This window comes from Neolamprologus brichardi, chromosome 23, assembly GCF_056152115.1.
Source record: "Neolamprologus brichardi isolate AB-2024 chromosome 23, ASM5615211v1, whole genome shotgun sequence".
NCBI classification, from domain to species: Eukaryota; Metazoa; Chordata; class Actinopteri; order Cichliformes; family Cichlidae; genus Neolamprologus; species Neolamprologus brichardi.
In genome coordinates, this window is record NC_142125.1 from 18,511,751 (window position 1) to 18,533,556 (window position 21,806).

The 21,806-nt window shown below is 39.6% G+C and overlaps 2 protein-coding genes across 3 annotated transcripts; one reads left to right on the forward strand and one right to left on the reverse strand.

Annotated features, from left to right (window-relative positions):
* The first annotated feature begins 619 nt into the window (after positions 1 to 619).
* On the forward strand, positions 620 to 10,825 carry LOC102783431 (uncharacterized). 2 transcript variants are annotated; one of them, XM_006800335.3, is made up of 12 exons: positions 620 to 724; positions 1,774 to 1,976; positions 2,730 to 2,798; positions 4,832 to 4,927; positions 5,019 to 5,117; positions 5,200 to 5,323; positions 5,418 to 5,718; positions 5,812 to 5,858; positions 6,746 to 6,858; positions 7,061 to 7,574; positions 8,641 to 9,096; positions 9,207 to 10,825. In XM_006800335.3, the coding sequence occupies exons 1-12, from the start codon at positions 721 to 723 to the stop codon at positions 9,419 to 9,421; spliced, it is 2,241 nt and encodes a 746-aa protein (XP_006800398.2). In that variant the 5' UTR covers positions 620 to 720; the 3' UTR covers positions 9,422 to 10,825. The 2 variants fall into 2 exon arrangements, with proteins under 2 accessions (XP_006800398.2, XP_006800399.2); XM_006800336.3 differs by having other exon boundaries at positions 4,835 to 4,927.
* A 692-nt stretch (positions 10,826 to 11,517) lies between these two features.
* On the reverse strand, positions 11,518 to 20,985 carry f2 (coagulation factor II (thrombin)). The gene is made up of 15 exons (XM_006800334.3): positions 20,824 to 20,985; positions 19,754 to 19,834; positions 19,236 to 19,315; positions 19,121 to 19,145; positions 18,405 to 18,470; positions 18,213 to 18,327; positions 16,677 to 16,813; positions 16,067 to 16,360; positions 15,862 to 15,978; positions 15,579 to 15,699; positions 14,717 to 14,884; positions 14,468 to 14,641; positions 13,393 to 13,571; positions 13,089 to 13,159; positions 11,518 to 11,754 (listed from the first exon to the last, which is right to left on the reverse strand). The coding sequence occupies exons 1-15, from the start codon at positions 20,894 to 20,896 to the stop codon at positions 11,599 to 11,601; spliced, it is 1,857 nt and encodes a 618-aa protein (XP_006800397.2). The 5' UTR covers positions 20,897 to 20,985; the 3' UTR covers positions 11,518 to 11,598.
* Between the last annotated feature and the right edge of the window lie 821 nt (positions 20,986 to 21,806).

Here is a 21,806-nt window from a genome sequence, read left to right on the forward strand (position 1 = left end):
CCAGCTCTTTATTGATTAATGGTGTAATCAATCTGATAAATGTTGCAAACCAGCACCAGCCCTGTTTTATTTTGGCTTAAAAAAAATTCTAATTAACAATATAATATTTTATAACAAATATTTAAGATGGAACATCCTGCACCTTTATCAATGTACTAAAATGTATTTAAATATATATTTTAATTAACTGAAAATGCCTCATATCAGTATTCATATCAGTATTTAAACATTAATTGTAATATTTATTTAAATTACAAACAATTTCAACTAATGATGTCTTTTTAATTGTTAAATTTGTTTCTTTAAAGTAATTATCAATATCAGATTTTGGATTTTAGTTAATTGATACAATTTTGTCCTAATCATGATTTTTGCTCTCTAACTCTTTATAGAATTAAATACAATCATATTAAATAAATAAAGTTTCTCAACTTGTTCAGGAGTGAACCTGCTGAGGAGGTAAAACGAGGATAAACTTCATTCTTAAGCACAAAGAATGACCTTTAAGCCACACCTGTTCCACTCACCTGGCTCAGGACGAAAATAAACCCCACTTCTACGCACGCGTGCACCGGATGTGTTTCTTTGGCTTTTCAAAAAAGGTTCCGATATAAAGGGGGCGGAGCCGTCGGTAGCTGTAGTGTAAACACTTAACCGTTAGCCTCTGTAGCTAACATTTTGGAAAAAATTGGGCTTACAGTGAGTGGGTTTGCACGCGGAATGGGTATGTGCTTACTACTCTGTTCTCTTATCGGTTATTCTGGTGCTCTTTAAAAATAAATCAGGATTTTTGTCTCTTTTGTTAATTACCGAGCGATAGCCAGCTAGCACCAACTTGTGCGCATGCACCCATACTAACCAAACTCTATGCAAAGATTTTGCTTTTTAAATATGTTCTTAGTTTTTGAAACGTTAATCTTTATTGATTAGCCTCTAACAGCTGATAATAAGTCGATTGTAGCTACATTTAAATTCGGCGTACTTGTAACGCATCAAGCGTGGATTGCTTATGATAAAAGTCGTATATATCACTGATAGACTGTGCAGATGGCTGCTTGTATTTTAACGGTATTTAAACTGTTAATTAGCAGCAGTTTGGCTATCATGTAAGTCACTGATCCCTGTATTGCCAACAGTGCATTCACAATAGTAGAATAAGCTGTAATTCACCAACACACCAATCATTTAATGATCACTAATGGGACTAAAGGTAAACATGACACTCCAAGGTCTAAATAAAGCTATATTATATCAAACTGTGCCGATTTAAAACTATATGTTGTAATTATTTAGATGTATTTAGTGCGGTTTTATTAAATGCATTCATAAGCATTGACTTTTAAAATGCTGAGACTTTTTTAACAGAGTTTGGTAGCTTCTTTTGTCAGGCAAACTCCCAAGTTACATTTTTCAAACTTCTGAATTCTCTGGTTTAATCAAAAGATTTCAACTTCCTGAAATTTTTCCACCTCATTTGTTTACTGATAACAGTTTGTCTGTTTTATAAATTGTAATAATTATCAATATGATTAGGGTGTGGCCAAATTGGCACACCTTAATGAGCCTTTTTTAAATTTTATATGGGCACATCTCTAATTTACCTGCCCTGACAAACTAAAGTCTGTTACATTCTGAGTTTCCTACATATTGTTACAGTTGCATTAAGTAAGAATAACATTAGAGTCCTGGTTGGTGTGGGTGCAGCAGCTCCTGACACTGACCCAGATAAGTGATGCTTCCTGCTCTGACATGTCAACCTGTCCTCTCCGGCAGCTTCCCTCCTCTCCCTTTCCTCCCTGCGTCTCCTCGTCCCGCCTCTCCGCCTGCTAACAGCGGCGATGTGGCAGGTCGCACGGCACGAAATGGTGAGGCATTATGGGATGCTGGAGGACTTTGTTTCCCTGGTGACTGAGGCCGTCCCGCAACTGCTGACGGACAGACAGAGGTGTCTGCTGCTGCTGGCTCTGAGGGCAAAGGTTGGTGTTTTGCAAGGAGAGAATGTAACACCTGAATTTGAAGGTTTCATGCACTATCCAATAGTTCCCTTTTCCCACCTGTTTTTAACACATTATGTTGGCTGGATAAGGAATAACAACTTTAAGTGTTAATTAAATCTTTACCACACCTGATGTAAATGATGTATATGTCATGCATGCTGTACAACATCTGAGAGAGGAGCGTATACTCTGTGTGCCTGGGTATTAGTATAATAGCAACAAAGATACTGATGCAGTTTTCATCTCCAAATGACCTTCGATATTAAAATAAATAAAGCTTCTGAACAAGTGATGAAATAAGTGTCGGAAGTCTTTATGGTTGCATACTGGCTAGACTTTACTTAAAGGTTCCTCTTGTGCTGCAGAGTGCCTGTTCTGTAGTAGAAAACCCCCAAAGTCCCCAGAATGTTTTTATATTAACATTGATAGTTCCTAGTTTCCACAGTGTTTAGAGGACGAAACAGTTACAGGAACTCAGGAAAGTTCATGCACAAGTGTTAAATAAGCAATGTAAATGTAATAAATAGGGTTTTTTTTCTCCGTGGTGTTCCTCAGGGTTCTGTTCTTGGTTCATTTGAATTTCATTTGAGTTATTTTATAGTTAGGTATATCACTAAATGTTAAAATCTAAACTTTAAACAAAATAGAGTGTGTTACTTTTCCTTTTTAACATTGAAGGGACATGTCAGATTGTGTTGTTTTTTGTTGTTGTTTTTTTTCTTTTTTCTTTAGGTCACGTTGTCAGAACCAAAATCAGCTGCCATCCATTCCCACCTAGACAGGATCCACTCTGAGGCAACGGTGAGACCACAAGTAATTCAGACTATGACTGTGTCTAAAAATTATTTTTATTCAAACTGTTTCCTGTGATTTCAGTAAAATATTCAACATAAAAAGTCACTTAACTGGAAGTAAGTGATTAAATCCTTTATTTAATGACAAAAGCAAAAGGAAACCAGGTTAATAGTGAGTGTGTGTCTACAGCTCTTCAGCTTGTTAAATGTTTGGGCAGCACTAAGTCGGGACCTTTCTCAAAAAAAATAATGACTTGAAATTCTCTCATTTAATACCAAAAGCAGCTCTTTGCTCTCTGTGCTGCTCTGGCCTGAAGCCTGTTAATCCAGCTACTGAAGCCCAGGAGAGAGAGCAGGGAGATAACTGGACAGGCTTACAGGATCTGTGTCACTTCACTGCACCCCAGCTCTTTATTGATTAATGGTGTAATCAATCTGATAAATTTTGGAAACCAACACCAGCCCTGTGTGTTTTATTTTGGCTTTTTTTCTTTAAAAAAAAAAAAACGCTTTTATTTTATAACAAATATTTAAGATGGAACATCCTGCACCTTTATCAATGCACTAAAATGTATTTAAATATATAATTTAAATAACTGAAAATGCCTCATATCAGTGTTTATTTTACATTTTTTAAACATTAATTGTAATATTTATTTAAATTACAAACAATTTAAACTAATGATTTTTTAATATGTTAAAAAGCAGTGAATCATTAATGCAGCACATTTCAATATTTCCTTCTTTAAATGAATTGCTATGATGTTTTCGTGCTTTCAGTCGTCCATATCTAAACTTTGATTGTACAATTGGTCTTCATGACATTAACCATGTCGTTGTTCTCTATTATCACTTCTGATGCCTTTCATGCAGTCATGTGAGAAAATTAGGACACCCCATTAAATAATCTGCTCTTTATTAAGAAATGTTCACATATCAATGTCCAATCATGTTTTCATGTATTACTGGAAAAGAAAGTGACTTAGTTGCAATTAAACAACAACAAAAAATTACACATTTAAAAAAAATATGAACAAAAATGTGTTTTTATGGAGGATTTTAATGGAGGACAAAGTTGGGACACCCTACCCCCTAATAACTAGTGTTGCCCCCTTTGGCTAATATAATATCAGTGAGACGCCTTTTGGGATTTTTGATGAGTTCTTTGAGCGTCTGCTCCGCAGGTGAATATGCTTGGACGGCCAGACCTGGGCATGGTGGCAGTTGTTTTGAATGTCAATTTTCCAGATGGTGGAATGGCTGATGTCAAATTCTTTTGAGATCTTTTTGAATCCCTTACCAGACTCATAAGCGGACACAATTTTCTTTCTGAGGGCATCAGACGGCTCTTAGATCTCACCATGGCGCTCACTTCAACACTTCAACAGTCAGGAGACCACCAAACTAAATCTGAGGTTTAAATAGGCAAGGCTCCTTTAAAATGATGGGTAAAGATTTACTGATCATGTGCACCTGACGTGATACACCTGTGTGTGATTTTAACCATTTTAAGTGGGATAACGGGTGGGGGTGTCCTAATTTATTCCACACCAGAAAGTTTTAAAAAGGCTTTTCTTATTTTTAATTATTTAGTTATATTATTTGGATCCCTCAGTATCATTAAAATTCATATTAAATATCCATATGTCCAAATATATTTTAAAATATACAGGCTTTCATAGGGTGTCCTAATTTTCTCACATGACTGTATTAACATTACCATAAGAAAACTTATGGTAATGCATACCATATACCGAGACATTATTTTAGGAAAAAATATTTAATGGTTTCTTCCTGTGCTCATTTGTCCTAGAATCAAAAATGGAAACAAGTCTTAGAAAATGACAAGAAATAAGCAGAAAAATTATTATTAGAACAATTATTAAGCAGAAAAATGCTTGAGAGACTAATAAAAACTAGCATCATTAATGATACGACCACTCATAAAATAATAACGAGAAAAATAATAGTAACTATTGGCTGATGTCCTCAGTTGTTGCTGAAAATAAGTTTCTTTTTGTGTCTCGTCTGTTCTCTCAGCAGCTGGATGAAGACGTAAGCGAATGCTGGTCTGCTTTGTTGACGCTCACCGACAAATTGACAAAGAGTCCAGACAATTCTCAACGCCTCCTACAGGTCAGAGCTGCCACCTTGAATTATCAGCTTCACACAAAGCTTCATCATTCAATCCGTCCATCATTCACCTCTCTCTGTGCTCGTCTTCCAGGAGGTGTTTGACCAGAGGTTTGACTCCGCCCTGCAGTCCCTCATATCTGACTTCCTGTCCAGGATCGAGCAGCTCTTTCCTGTTCCCGACTTCAAACAGGTGATCAGTAAAACCTTGAACAGTCAATCTAGTAATTCTGCTGTATTTCATTTTCATTTATGTGGCCATTCATCCATCTCAGGCTGCCTCCTGGTTTGATGCTGCCCCCTCTGGGCTGGAGGACTGTCTGCAGAAGGCGGACAAGGATGATCTGAGGGAGCTGCTGACCAATCAGAGCTGTTTACAGGGACAGGCACTGGCGACAGGTAAATAAGTAATCAAAAACTAATCAAATTAAATGAGAATCAGACTCAGTTTTGCTGATCTTTAATGTTTTTTGGGGGGGGGGTTATTTCTTAGTGGGTTGTGATACAGAGGAGACCCTCCTGTCTGTGTGGTCCCACCCCCTTTTCACTAAACTGATCAATCCCAACCCTTCTCCACCTGAAACGGAGATCCAATCAGATGTGCTACCTGAGGTTAGTAGCCCCTTGCAGCTGGACGTGGAGCTGGTGAAGGTGGAGGTGGTGGTGATAACAGAGGACGAGCAGGAAGAGATCGAGGAGACTGTGATTGGTTCAGAGCTGGAGGCGTCCAATGAGAGCTCGGCAGCAGTCGGCAATGAATGTGTAGTCACACCTGTGGTTGTGGAGGTGGGCAGGTGAGACCTTTTTTTGTTTGTTTGTTTTTTAAATAATCCTGGATCCCTCAGAGTCCTCAGAGCTTGAAAATATAACCAGCTTTTGCCTGTCAGGTTGAGGGACTCATGTGGAAACATTGTCAACCAATCAGAAGACACAGGTAACACACACACACACACGCGCGTAGATATAAGCTGTGTCCCAATTCCTAGGCCACATCCTTTGGCGGCCACATTTGTAGGCCGTTTACATCACAGCCAGACTTGAAAGTTGGGTCGGGTGTATCATTCATAGCCCAACCTATCCCAGAATTCATAGCATGGCCCAGCCAATTCCCGTTTCCAACAATGGCAGCAACTACTTAGTTTTAATATGACTCTTTCTGGGTCACAAAATAAACTTTTAAGATATTTTCAGGTGAGAATGTAGCTGTGTAAACTTCAAATATTCGCTTGGTTTATCGAGACATCACATATTTGCAAAAGTGCTCTGACGTTTTCTGAGACGTCTGTTATCCACCAGCTCGATAGCTGACCGGGAGGTCAAGGCTCACTAGAGCTGGTGAGAACAGTGGACTCCGGCACATTGTTTCTAGACCCTGCACGGTCTTTCGCTACTCAGGTTAAACATGATATGTAAGTTATTACATATTATATGTATATGTAAGTTATTACACAGTTATTGTTTGGCTTTTTCAATATTTTATTTGTTCCTGAGTAAATCGGTTTGGCTGACATTAAAGTTTTAGTTTTCACACAGCTGAATAAATGTCAAACAGAAATCTGATTAAACAGAAGCGTGAAATGGTCGAGAATGTACTCTAATGTCCTGTTATAATTTAGATAGCAAGGAGCAGACGGCTGAGTTTATTGAACTCCACTGAGAAAGCTGGTGATGCAAATCTGAAGGCTAGACCGTCCAATTTCACAGGACCCGGCCCACGTAGACCACGAAGGCCGGGTCCTTCAAAGGATGCGGCCTAAGAATTGTGACAAAGCTATAGAAACTGAACCTAGTCATTAAAGCTTCCCGTCTTTCTTCAATCAGATCTCTCCTGCTCAGAGGTCACAGCTAATGCTCTGCACAGCATTTCCCACAATTCCCAGCGTGTGGCTCACAAGTGTCCTCAGTGTGGCAAATGTTTCATCTACCGCTCACAGGTATTGTGTCAGTGTCTCAGTGTGGCATGACAGTAATTATATGGTCACTTTTTTGTCTGTTTGAACAAAAAAAGTATCTTAAAATAAATCAATAACACCACACATAAAAATGAAAACACATTTATTCATTTTAAATTTAAAAAAATATATATATACATCATATATACATCACTCCCTTAGATGTTTGTCTGACTGTCTGCAGGTGATTCGACACCTACGCACTAACAGGTCCTGCGGTTCGGCCTTAACGACATCTGTGCTCGAACAGACTCAACCTGGCGGCGCTGACAAAGAGCCCTGCCTCCCGCAGAATAGGCCCCCTCCCCGACCCGTCAGGTCTCTGTCCTGCTTCCAGTGCAACGCTATGTTCAAGACCAAAGCCGAGCTGCTGTCGCACCAGCGCACACACCGGGCACGCCCCATCTACCACTGCATCCAGTGCGACAAGGAGTTCCACCATCTATCCAGCCTGACCAATCACAGGCAGACACACCTGGACAAGGGAGGTTTCACCTGCAGCCGGTGTAACAAGGTGTTCGAGTCGGCCAAGGAGAGGGACGCCCATCGGCTGCAGCACCGGCTGCCCGACCTCACCTGCACGATGTGTGATCAGACGTTCAGCTCACAGACGCGGCTGCTGCGACACCTGCAGACGCACTCGGTGGAGGGGGCGAAGCTCCGCTACAACTGCCGCTTCTGTGACCAGACCTTCTCAGGTAGATCACTGAAAGCGGTGAACCCCACTAACTCGGAGCACTTTCCATGGGCTCATTGACCTCTGCAGCTTAGCAGCAGATCTGGATTTAAAAGCTCAGCGAGGCAGCTGTGTGTGTTTGACTCACTCAGTGAGCAGCAAACAGCTGGTTCACATCAAGTTCATCTGAGTCAGCCCTCTGTTAAAGATGTTTCTGGGAAAAAGGATGACGGTGGAACAAAACATTGCTTTTGAGCTGCTGCTCTAAAACAGTCAAGAGTCTGATGCTTTCATTATTTTCCTTTATAATTATTTTCCATTTCAGAGCTACAACACAATGTTAAAAAACGAAAAGCCTGCTCATCAACAACCGTCATCACCTGAAAATTTATTTTCTAAGAAAGAATAATTATTTTTCATCCTATTAACCCTGAAACGACAAAAATACTTGGCGAAATAATCGAGCGCTATACTTTTTATTTTTTTACTTTTCCTCAGACCTGCTCAGGTTTTGCAGTCACATGATTGTTAACCATGTACTGTTAACTTGCCCGCTGTTTTCCTCCCTCCTCCCTCTCCCTGGTAACCACTATGTGCTAGGGAAAAAACATGAGGACCGTCTCAAAGAGGTATTACACAGCGAGTCGTCAGTGTTTTGGTCACTAGCACTTTGCTGCCAGCTGCTGTAAAACAAACACGTGAACAGAGCCTATAGAGAATTTGTAGAGCTCATCTTGGGAAAGGAAAACATTTTCAGATTCACATTGTAAAAGCAGCTGCAGGATTTAGGAAAGGGTTTCATTACATCCAGTGTGGTGGCAGCTCTCGATGCACATCTGATTTTTACGCAAAAAGGAAACAACACAAGCTTTATGAACAAAATGGCATTTACACTCACTGTCATTTTATTAGATACACCTTATCAGTCCTGCGTCCAGTCCTTGTTTCTTATTTCTGTGTTGCGCAGATTGAACAAAGGTGATGAAAACATTCTTTTGAAATCCTGATCCATACTGACACACATCCATGATGTGAGTCTCCTTTTCCCAGAGGAGGTTAAACATGTGTTTAAATGTTTGTGTCTCCAGGGGTGACCCAGCTTCGTATCCACCAGCGCACACACACCTTCCGCACGTACCAGTGTGACCTGTGCAGCAAGACGTACGGCTCGCTCACTGGCCTGCAGTCCCACCGGGCGACCCACACCGCTGAGAGCCGCTTCCTGTGCTCGCAGTGCGGCAAGCGCTTCAAGACCCGCGATGGCCTGGAGGGCCACCTGAGGACACACACTGGGGAGCGGCCCTTCCGCTGCCCCTACTGCTCCAAAGACTTCACCGCGCTCGCTGGCCTCAACGTGCACGTGCGGCGGCACACCGGGGAGCGGCCGTACGTGTGCACGGTGTGCGGTAAAGGCTGGCCGTCCGGCGGTGACCTGCAGAAACACATGAGGACGCACACGGGCGAGCGGCCCTATGTCTGCCAGGACTGCGGGAAGGCCTTCTCCATTTCCTGTCACCTGACTGAACACCGGAGGATACACACAGGTAAGACAGGAAGCTGGTCACATGATCACGGTACACAAAGATATGCTGTCGTAACTCCAGATGCTTTTGTGCCGGTTCTGAACCCGAGCGCCTCTCGGTCTGTTTTCCAGGAGAGAAGCCGTTCTCGTGTCCGGAGTGCGGGAAATGTTTACGGAGGAAGTTTGATCTGAAGAAACACATGTTGTCCCACAGCAACATCCGTCCCTACGCCTGCACCTTCTGCACCAAGAGCTACACCCGCAAAACTCACCTGAACAGACACCTGCTCACACACCGGACTGCCGACAGCGAGGTGGTAGCGGTGCAGGTGGTCGAGGAACCCTGAAGATGTGCTTAAATCAGAACTGTGCGCATTGTACGAGTTTCATGCGTTCATTCCTGCAGTGAGTGAATCGATCGCAGATTCACGAGTGGACTTGTGGTGATGCAGTTTGAGGTGGGAGCAGATGATCTGCGTGGATCTGATTTACAGGCAAAACTAACAGCTGGAAACAACAGAAAGCAGTTCTGCAACTTCAGCTGATGAAGCGAGTTTTATCATTAATTCACGAATCAAAGAAACTTTATTTTGAATGTTTATGGATATTTTATTTGTATTTTTTTAACACTTAAAACATATTTTACTGATGTGTTTTTATTGACATGCTCTCATTTACGTTTTTCTTACATTCAAACATTTTTGTTTTACTATAAATGGAAAAAATCTTCCAATGTATGAAAAATGTAAATGACAACGCAATCGACTGCTCACCTGAATACACAAGGTCAAAAATCAATTAAAGTTGAAAACACATAAGTATTATTTCATAAGTATTAATTAATTATTAAAAAACAGTAATTAGGTAATCATGCTCAAGATTTATAGAAATAATAATAAATAAATACAAATTAATAACAATGAGCATAATAAATATTTTACATAACATTTATTTGTAATATTTTGTGAATGACATGAAATATAAAAGTAAATGTTTCACTCTTAAGTCTCGACTAAGTTAGCAAAAATGTCAGTAATGTATAAATAAATAATGGAGTATAAATTTTTTTAATGTTTAAAAAGGTAAATATAAAATATATGGAACATAGTAAATTTTTAACATTGCAGGTGAAAACTTGATTCATTCAAATTCAGTATTGATAAAGTAAATTTTCTGGTCTCTCATTTTGTATTGAAACTAAATTTCACTCAGTTTCCAGCTGTTGGTCAAAAAACGTCAGATTTTTCTAAAGTTTTACAAAGAAAATTCAAATATTTGCCGCTCAGTTCACAGCTGCATCACCGCAAGCTTTACTGATGAGCAGCGGAGCTGAATACGCTGCCCTGTTAGTGGAGTAAGTCCAGGGTCTGTTGCTTCAGGTGCTGTTGGTAGTAAATATAATGAATGACTGTTTTCTTGTACAGTGACACGTTACATTACTACATCACTAATCTGTTACTTTCACATTGGTGGGAAGCGCTTACACTAATAGGATAATAAAAGGCCATTTTTTTTCATGATTTTGACTTAAAAAGATGTTAAATTCTTATTTTTGGTGATCTTAAACGTGACCCGGTGAACATTGCAGACCCCGAGGTCGACTGGAGCACGTTAATGTTTACTCTGCTGTTAAACAAAGTGTTTAATCGATTTGTGTCACTGACTCTGTTTACATGTACAAAAATTGTTCCAGCCTTTGTCCTTAATCTGAAATATACACCAAACTACAAACCTCTTTGTTTGTCTCTCTGTAGTTGGTATTATTATGTGGTATAACAAGATCAACTCAAACAAGTTTTGAAAGTTTTCAGCTGTCTGAACTCAGCCTTCATTTTTTAGTCCTCCAACAGTCTTCTTGGTAAGTTCAGTTTTTCATATTTATATAAAAGAATCATCTGTTTTGTATTGTGCTATAACTAGTTGAGCACAGCAAGGAACGGGGCTCCACCTTGTGGTACTTTTCAGCAATTGTGCTCTACTTTGTTAAATTATAAAGAATGGAGATCGGGGAAATTAAACAACCAAAATCTTGATAATGTAAAGTTGAGGTTATCTCTGGGCTTGAATTTGGTGGTTAGTTTGTATCACTGCTGTAACTGTAATGCTTTAAACTGAACTTTGGTTAACAGATCTAGAGTAGCACTGCTGGAGAAACTTGTTGAAGTCAAAGAGACCATGAAAATGGCTCAACAGATGAAACTGATTCAGGAGTAAACAAACATAATGAGAACACTTTAGAGCCTCTGTCATGTATGAATAAACAGTAAAGGGATGTACAGTGCAGCTATAACCTCTGTTTATGTTAACAATCTGTTGGCTGGTTGCTACAAACCTCTGGAAAAATCCCCAGAGAACTCCTAAGATCACATTGGCTTATTTGTTATTACTGACTCTTATTGCTGCAGGTCAAACCAAGGCTTTTCAATAACACCAGAGGCCAGGGTACAATGTGTTGACAATCTTTATTGGGGCCATGCTGCTTAACAGGGTTCAATGTGAAGTGATTGACGTCGATGGTTTGTGTTTACTCATCATCGCTTCCTCCCATCTTTTCGATAACTTTGCCTATCCACCTGGTCATCCTGAACAGGTGAGTGTAGAAGCCGTACTTCCCGTCGCGATCGCAGCCCTCTCCCCATGACACGATGCCGATCTGATACCAGCGGTTCTCTGCTGGGTACTGCACAGGAAGACAGTTTCAAAATAAGACTCATTGTTTGCAAAGGCAACTATTCTAAATTCTCAGATTGAACCTTATGTAAATGGTAGAAAAGTCTTTTCAGAGTGCAAAGAAAGAAAAACTCTATAAATATTTTAACTATTTTTTCAATTTTAAGCAAAATGCCAAATAACACTTAACTGTGAGGATTTACTGCTTTTCTCTAAATTGAGATAATAAATGAAGATTGAGGCTGCCAATTAGGCAAATCTGAAGACTTTACACACTTTTTACATAGTCATTCAACTTCTTGTTACTATCCCCCTGTCTAGAGTTTGTGAAACAAGCAGCTTTTTAATAAGTTATATAGTGGTTAGGAGAAGTATTTTCAAAGCTCAATATGCCTCACTAACTGAAACTCACCAGTGAATAGTGAGTTTCAGTTCCTACCTTTTTGATGAAGGTTTCTGATGCCAAAGTGCCCAAAGGGCATTTGGCACACAGACAGGGATCAAACCAACAACCTTCCCATTAGTAGGTGAAGTAGGTCCAGTGAAATATTGGTGTATGATTGTGCAGTGTATATGTTTTAATGCTAATATTAATAATAATAAAATCAGTGCTGTGTGGCACTTTTCAAAACCTAGGTAGAAAGTGATTTACAGACCACAAAAATAATTTATAATCAACTACATAAAAAAAAAAAATGCACACAAAATTAAAACGCTAAATGAAATCACTGAATAAACCCTGAACAAACTGTGTGAATCAAATCATCATTGGTGTCCCAGAGAACACACATTTTTCCCTTCGGTTGCCATGGGGTTACCATCTGGTCTCTAGGATTGTGTGACTGGGAATTTAGTTGGAGAAAGCATGGCTGTATGACTTCGGCACAGGTCAACCCAAGCATTGGTATTTCCTATTACAACATTTTGCATTTTCATAAATTTTACATATTTGGATTATGGTTAAATATTTTATGACTATAAAATACTGTTAATGTCCAGACAGATTTTCATGAAATTCGTTAACAATTTTAACGTGTCAGGAATAAGAAAATCCCATTACACTACTGTTCAACTTGTGAAAGAGAAAAATTTACATTTTTAATGTAAATGTTAACTTGATTATATAATTAAGAGTTAATACACAGTCTACATAATTTATTACTATGTGTTAATTAAAACATGATGTCACTTCTGTGTGTTCTCGTGCCGTCGGCCTTATAATTTATTTAACAAATATTTTATTAAACATCTGCTTGAGATATAAACCAGATGTTATCTAATGATAAGAAATGGTAAAGAGGAGACTTAATCTATCATTTGTTCTTCTTTCATTGTGATTCTCACCTTCATCACAAAAGGTCCACCGCTGTCTCCCTCACAGGCGTCTCCACGATGGTTATCGTCTGGTTTATAACCTGAAACAACCACAGACTGTAATTATAGAGAAACTTTGACACCTTCAGGAGATGCAGGATCATCCTGAGAGAAACAGCCAAATTCCATTCAGTACAGCCGATGAGACGGCAGCATCACTCAGCACACCAGGGGTTTATTCAGGATCAAACAGTTGGACCAAAAATAAGCCAAAAATAAAATATAAACAAGCATTTTCTTGAACAAATGTGGAAAATCTTTTGTTTTGTTTTACCAGCACAGAACATGTTGTCTGTGATCTTTACTGAAGTGGAGCTGCGGCAGATGTTCTGGTCCACTATCGGTAGGTGGATTTGCTGAAGCACTGATGGTAAATTTCTCACTGCAGGGTTCCAGCTTTCCTTCAGGTTCCCCCACCCGGTAACTCGGCCCTTAAAGCCTTCAGACATCAGACTGCCGGAAAAAATACCAGTCAGATATATCACAAGGTATGAACCTCACTGAACCAAAGTGTCTCTGACCACAGTTCTTAATAGCACCCTCTACTGGCGCAGTCTTTGCATTACTTTTGACTTTCCAATAAGACAGAAGGAATCTGTGGGATCTGAAGAATCTTTTAACCCCCTGCAGGATAACTGGAGAAAGGAAAATCGATATCTATGCAGAAATAGCTATGTGACCAAGTTTGAGGACCTGACTTGATTTAATCAAATTGTTGTTTACTGAGGACTTTAAGCAAAGTCCTTGTGTTGATACATCCCCAATTAATATTTCTAGCAGTATTCAACACCATATGAACAAAATAATCTCTCCAGTGAGCTCTATGTCGGACCCAGAGTCTCCCCCACATGAAAACGCTCCAGATCACATGACAGAACTGGAAATTCAATTCTCCGTTCAGTTTTGTTGCTATGCCAACACTACACAAGACTCATGTTAGAGAAAGGTAAAAACACCAGTCTGAATGTTTTAGTTAACCCCATCAGGACAAAACTGATTTTGGATGTCTGTGTTTAGTCAGTTTAGATGAGTGGCACAAATAGCAGTAAGTTGGTAAATTGCTTTACCAATAGGCAATATAGGTCCACCACTCAGCTTTAAGCTAATCTATGGCGCTGCTTTTCACCGCAGTAGCGATTTAACTCCTTCACATTGAGCAGAGATGGAGTCTGTCCTAAAGAGAGGAATCTACCATGTCCTGAAAGAAAACAATAATCTGTGCCAAGCTAGATAAAAGGCAAAAGACACATTTTCACCCCTTTCTTTTGATTTGTGTGGGAAATATAATTAAAGAATTTGGTCTGAACTAGTTAACTTGTAATTGGTTGCAAATGTTGCGTTTATCTTACAACTTGGCGACGGGCTTGCTGGGCAGGCAGATAGGATGGATCTTATCAGTGAATGTGACCGGCCTTCTCATGTGCAGCAGAGCGATGTCACGGTTCAGGTTTTCCTTCCAGTTGTACTTGGGGTGGACAATGATTTCATCAATTGCCACAATCTTCTCAATGTTGCGCTCAAACCTAGAAAAAAATGACATAATTCCAACAGGCCTTCAAATGAAACTAATGATAATTAAGACAGACACGCCTTCTTACTGGGCTCTGTTGTGTTTTCCCAGGCGGACCAGTATATCGTTGATGGTGAAGTTCTTGTTCCAGGGTGGGTAAAGGATGCAGTGAGCTGCAGTGAGGATCCACTGATCACTGATCAGACTGGCTCCACACAATAACTCCTGTGGGCTACGCTTGTACAGCATCACCTGCCTGCAAACAACGGAATTATCTAAGTTAGAAATAAAAAGTCATTCAAAAGGTGACAGAAACAGTTCATTTCTTAATGGTTCATTTATTTGTTTCTGACTGGCAGAATGGACAATGGGAAGAACAAATGTGTCAGGATTACAATATTTAACTGCTCACTGTGGAATGTGTCCATATTACTAATCTGTTCTTATCATCTGACACAGAGGTCACCCAAATGAGTATGGTTGTGGTGTATGGCTATGCATAATAACTGGATGACCTGGCCCACCCTTTGCATTATGTCCTGGCCAGGCAGCATACAAACTTTCAACATCTGTCTAAGCTGAAGAGACAGATGTTGAAAGTTCCCTGTGTCATACTTGTATTTATTTGCTTGATTGTACTACAAGCTCCTAAATATTTTCATTTTTACTTTTTGAGTCCTTCACTTTTTATGTTTCCTTGTTACCTCAGCTCTTTCTTGTGTGTATTTTATTTACCTTTCAAGATATTTGGTTTTGTGGTGGTTTATGTATTTTACTGTTTTTATGTTTTGGGTGCTATGGTGCTGCAGTTTCCTGAATGTTGGGATAAATCAAGTATATCTAATGTTATCTTGATAATCTCCTGATGGGAGTCTGATCTGTTTTACCAGACATTCAGAACAATTTTGTCAACCATCCTTAAAGTCATGTTGTTTATCTAGTGTCATTACCATGGAGCTGAGCCCACTTCAGCGTTATCACCCCCAACGATACGTCCGTATGACTGCACAAGCTCTGCTTCGTTTTGATCTTTTTGGCTTATCTTTTCAAACAGGGGACGCTGTCCACAATCTGCAATACAAGAAGTCAATAAAAACTTTGATAGATGGTCAAACACAACAAAACTATTAACAGGCTAGATGGATCACCTGCTTCTTGAATTGTTCTCTTTCAGCTTTTTGGGGTACAGTGATTACCTGATGCTTGCTGTCACTGCCCATTAAGTGCACTCACCATCCTCTCCTTGTCCAAATGTGCGAGGACTGAAAAGGTTTTTCCTGGCCTGGCCTAAGACGGAGCGCTCCCTGCCTTCGGTCACAGTTGTTTGCTCAGGCCCTAATAGTGGGTCATCTGCAGGAAACAGGTGGCCAATTGGAAAGGTAAGGGGCAGGTAAACAGGAGGATTTATTTAATAGTGGATTGTAGGTTTGTACTCTACCACATAGCTGTGGATCACAGTAGTCCATTGTTATATTTCCAGCAATCCTGACATAGCACCAGGGGCCCTCAGCGTCACCGTCAGGATTTCGGCACTTGTTGGTCTGCAGCTGAACTTCAGGGATGAACTCTTTGTCCCGACTGAGGGTTTTTACCTCCGGTAATGACCATGGCAGGCAGGTGTGACCTCCTATGGTAACACTTAGGTCCCCATTATATTCTATACCATAATTGGGCAAGCACACTATAGGTTTCTGTGGTTTCGTGGCCACAGTGGGTGTGACAAAGTCTTCACCTTTAACAAAAAAAAAAAAAAAAAAAAAAGACAGATCAGCTGACAGAACTTGGAGCTCAAACTATAGAGAAATATAATCCTAGATTGTATATGAGCCCTGAAACACTCCAGGATGTAAGATGAGTTCAGCAATGATGTGGAAACCAGAGACCACATGGAAGAAATTCAGTGAGTTCTGAGCAGCTCATGTTAGGTACCGACATGGCTTTCCAACATTACTAGCACAAGAGTGTCAACTAGCCTAAAATGGTGCGAGAATATTAATTATTATCATTGTATTCATAATCTTTACTCAGTGTCTGTAGCAGATACTTGCCACATATTGGTACTCTGCAGGTCTCTTTCTGGACAGATGGGTCTTTGGTAAAACACCAGGGTCCTTCTGCACGATGGTCAGGGTTTCTGCAGAAATTCTCCTTCAAATTGCTGCCTGGCTCTGAAGTGTTATACTCTCTGCAGACACACAGGAAAACAGGGAATGAATTACTTCCCCAAGTGGAGGAAGGATCTCAGTGTGTTGTTCACCAGTGTGAACAGAATGGAATGGGAAGACTGTCAGATTGGCATGACCTCTGCACTAATGCGGATGCTGTACTGATCATCTGCAAAAGCAAAGCTATAGATGTCTTGATTCATGCTCAATCACGTAAGTAAATCCAAGTGACTTCTTCGGTCTCAGCTGACTGCAGGTTTCCCAAATCTTATAAACAGTACTGTACATTTCCATAATAACTGAAACTAGCACCACTGGAGGAACAATGGGCTGGGAAGTCAGTTCCTTGATCATTGAAGAACGCGCCAAAAGAAAGCTCCAGCTGATCCAGGAGAGAAGGACAACTGCTGCCTAAGTGAAAACCTGTAATGATCCCGTATGTGTCAGGAGTATCAGAACAGTTCTGATGCATTTTCTAAACATCGTGTCTCTGTGACTTTCAAACCCCAAAACACACTGCGCCAAAAAATTGGTCCACCCCAAGGATCGGGTCCCCCGACACAGAGTAACACAGTGTACGCTGTTAACTGCCAGGAGGATTGCCAGGATTTATACGTCAAGGAAACCAAACAACCTCTCGCGAAGAGGATGGCACAACACAGACGAGCTACCTCGTCGGGCCAGGACTCCGCATTCTATTTATACCTACAGCTACACCGACATTTACACCTAATGAGGATGTACATATCCTGGACAGGGAGGAACATTGGTTTGAGCGCGGAGTCAAGGAGGCCATTTACGTGAAAAGGGAAAGATCATCTCTGAATTGAGGAGGGGGCCTAAGGGTACATCTTTCGCCATCTTACAATGCTGTGATTGCTGCCATTCCCCAACTCTCTGTGAATAGTACTTTAATAATGGCCTTTGGTCAGTGGTTGTTGATGGTCATGAGAATTTGCATATTAATGATCAAGGAACTGACCTCCCAGCTCATTGTTCCTTCAGTGGGCTGGTTTCAGTCATTATGCAAATGTACTGTTTATAAGATTTGGGGAAACCTGCAGTCAGCTGAGACTGAAGAAGTCACTTGGATGAGTGACGAAACGTTTCTCCCACAAAACGCTACGTCCAGATGAACAGAATCAACTTTTGGAGATTTATTTACCTGGATGATTGAGCATGCATCACGACATTACTGAGTTATAATTTGGGTGGTTAATAATTTGTGTTTTACCAGTTAGTTTGTGAGCTAGCCCTTTAAATATGACTAAACTAGATGTCCTTTGCGTTTTTCTGCTTTTGCTCAGGTAATGAGTAATATGTTGCTTTGCTTTGGTTATTTCTTACCTAATTTAAGAAGCTCGTTAGTTAGTTCCAGGACTGTAATTTTTGTTTTTATGTGGGGAATTGCTCAGTTACCTAAAGATAGGATGTGGAAAGTTGTGCCTCCAGTGTTGACATACTCTGCCCGACTGTGTGATGCTGATGTCTCCTTCGTAGTTCACACCATTACCCTGACCAGAAATACACTGACCTGAGGACAGACACACACTCTGCATTAATGTACACTAGTTAACTGTTTTATTATTTATTGTGTTCATTTATATTCACCTTCTATGCATTTTCTGATGAGATTGATGTTTTTTGCTGTTCTTGACATTTGAGTTCCTTTACAGTCTGCAGAACAAATAGACAGACACAGTGAGATGTTTGTGTGCTCCCTTTGTGTGCTGTTCTTGACTTTGTTCGTGTTTGCAGTGCAGCTCACAGCTGAATAAACTCTGGTGTACAAATAACATGAAAAAAACAAACTCTGCTTGCGTTCATCCAACTGCACAAAGTTTAACAGAAGCAAAAAATAAAAAAATAACAAGATTAATCAAAATAAAATTCATTCAAACCAACAGAAAGCACAGAAACATTCAACCAATTCTAGTTCTATTCAGAAACACATCAAATCTAAACTGGACCAAAACATCCATCCATCCAAACACAAACATCTCTGTCACGGAGGGGGAGGATACAAGTTTTCTGGGGGGACTCTGGGCTTCTGTGTAGGCTGCTGCCCTCATGACCAGGGCACAGAGAAGCAGAAGAAAAAGGTTCGATGGATGGATGTTTTGTTTGTTTAAAATCACTTAATATGAGAATTTCCTCTGATAAACTGAAAGACTGTGGAACTGTTGGTTACACAAAACAAGAAAATTGAAGAAAGAAATGTTTTTTTTAATTTATTGTAATAAAAAAAATCATACTGTTCATATACTTATACTTATCTCTTAGTATTGAACATATTTGTTTCCATGTTTAAATCCAGTATATCTCACCGAGGTATTTGTTCCAGAATTTTTCCTGTAGGAAGAGAGATTGTTTTGCGGTGAGACTTTGAACTGATCTCAGTGCTGTTAAAACTTCTGACAGCAGAGAGAAGTAAAAACATACTGTTTTATCTGGCTGCTCAAACACCTCTCTGGCTTCTTCGTGGTCGCAGATTTCCTCCACACACTCTCTCTCCAGGTTCCCTGATATGAAATAATCCACATTAACACACTATAATCGTGACAGTATCATGAGACACAAACATAGAGAGCACCTGTAAAACATGTTATAGTCATTTTGTGTCACTTCACAGTTGTTTGTTGTCTCTGTTTGGCTCTTTTTGTTTCTTTTTGATTTACTTTCCAAAATTAATGCTAACATTTAGCAGTCTCTGCCCACCTCCAGTCAACAAAGACTCAAAGCTAATATTGTTCCAAACCTGCAGCGCATGCTAAAGTAAGTGATTACAATTGAATCTAAAGTAGATACGAAAAGGGAGAGAAATGAACCTGCTCCCTGTACAAACATTTATTTTAATCAAGGAGATTTTATGAGTTCAGTAGACACAGAATGATATGAATGGTCAAGATGTCAAACCATAGTGGATGTAATAATGAGGAGAAAAGCTGCTGTTTGGTCACCTGCTTTCAGCTCCTCAAACATCTGGTTGGCTCGTCTGTTCCGGACCAAAACCTGTGACGCGAGGTGGCTGCTGAGAAAAACTACAACAAAGATAGAAAATCAGTTAAACCCTTCCAGCATCACCAACACTCAGCCTCCACTTTAATTTAAAATCTGTTCTGTAGTCACACAAATGATCAAATCCAAGATGACCTGGGACTGTTGAGCAGCTAGAATCCTCTATCAGACAAAAATGGGACAAAGTGCCTCTTCCAAAATTACATCAGCTGCTCTCCTCATCCATGACGTTTACAGACCGTTTATAAAGGACAGGAGACGCTAGACAGTGGTAAACACAGTCCTTTCAGATGTGCTGCTGCTATCAAATTCAACATGAGATATGGTTTTAATGTTTTAATTTACACAATGTTCCGACTTTTTGGGATTGGATTTGTATAAAATTTTTCCATTCTTCCATTTATCTTCTGTCTAATAATGAGGAAGATTTTGTCAAATGACACAATAGGCTTTATAAATAATTTACAGGGTCTGCCTCTTCCAGGTGATTGTGTTTCACCCACCTCCCCCCTTTGGCAAAATGCATGGCATATAAAAATACTGTATTAACTACGCACTCCAAAAATAAAAGTAATGGACTGAAAACATATCTTAAGTAAAGGTCAGTAATTTACATACTTGAGAATTTAATTCAATCGTATTATACACGTATTTCTATCAGGTAATTGTAGAAGTAATAGTAGTACTAATTACAAAGACTGTTTTTACAGTCCTTGTAATTATACTTCCACATCAGATTTAAAATGGTTCATTTGGTTTAGTGTTCATCAAATTCAAGACAAGAGAAGAAGAAAAAAAAGTGATATTTGGTTAAACAATCAAATGTACAGATACACAGACTGAGGGTTACTTTCTGTCTTCTAATGAACTTTCATAAAAGACTTAAATCTACTTATATTCAAACCAAAGTACAATTTTGATCTAGATTAGTCATATGATGATCCTACATTTAGTACCACTAATATGAGCACTAAAAACAGTTCACACATTGAAGAAGAAAGGAGTTCATTACCATGGTTTGCCACACAGCTGTGCAGGAGAAACAGCAGCAGAACAGCAGCAGGTTTTGATGTTGGTTCCATCATGATCCAGACCTCTAAGCAGAACCTCAGAACCAGATCCAGCAGTACTCAGTGTGTCCTTCTTTGTTTGCCCGTCTATGTCTCTCTGTCCGTCCTCTGGAGGGGGGGATTATTGACCAAAGGGTCAAAGTTTGAGCCAGACTGATGAGTCGGTTATGTTTAAACCTACATGTTTACTTTTTCTCAACAACTCGAGTCCTACTGTGAGTTAATACTGCTGTAGTTTAACACAACCCAAGATCAGTTCTGTTGATACTGAATCATTGTTTGGTAAAAAAAAAAAGAAACATATGAACATACAAGTCACAATTAACAAGTGTAACAAGTCCCTAAAAAAATCTTAAAATGTCTTAAAAATACCATCTTTGGTACATTTCTTCCATTCGAGCACCTGCAGAATTTGTGATTATTTAATAATAATAAGATCAGTTGTCTTTGATTACAGGCAAAAACTATCACGTGGCAGTAGATAGATAAATCACACAGGTCTGCAACCAAAAAAACTGCATATGATTTTTTTTTCTTGTAGATCTTTACTCACTTAAACCCGAAAAAATATTTTAATAATTCCATTTTGTCAGTTTTTCTTGCAGAACTCAAGTTTTTGGTTTAGTTAAGCATCCAATTTACCTTTTTAAATTGAAATCTGGAATCTTATACTTGAGTCAAAAAAACATAACCACTAATGATTTCTTACAATAACTTAATATTTCTAAGAGTGAGAGTCCCGAGAAATACAAATAGTAAATGTGAGGAATTAAGGGGGGTCAGTAGGAGGGGGAGGTGGTGTGGGTTTGGCGTGAGGAGCTCAATGGATGATGTCCCAACAGGTTTATTTTGTTCATTTTCTGCTGTTTTCGCTTTTTTAATGTAAAGTCCTAATGTTTTGCAAAAAAAAATTACTTGGAGGAAA

Excerpts from the sequence above, each read along its gene's own strand:
- LOC102783431 (XM_006800335.3), top strand. Across the intron at positions 5,118-5,199 it reads CTGTTCCCGACTTCAAACAG|GCTGCCTCCTGGTTTGATGC; the intron begins GTGATCAGTAAA and ends CATCCATCTCAG. Across the intron at positions 5,324-5,417 it reads GGGACAGGCACTGGCGACAG|TGGGTTGTGATACAGAGGAG; the intron begins GTAAATAAGTAA and ends GTTATTTCTTAG.
- f2 (XM_006800334.3), bottom strand. The coding sequence starts at position 20,896 with ATGATGGAACCAACATCAAAACCTGCTGCTGTTCTGCTGCTGTTTCTC. Across the intron at positions 15,700-15,861 it reads ATTTGGACAAGGAGAGGATG|ATTGTGGACAGCGTCCCCTG; the intron begins GTGAGTGCACTT and ends CTTGTATTGCAG. Across the intron at positions 14,885-15,578 it reads GAAGTGGGCTCAGCTCCATG|GCAGGTGATGCTGTACAAGC; the intron begins GTAATGACACTA and ends CGTTGTTTGCAG.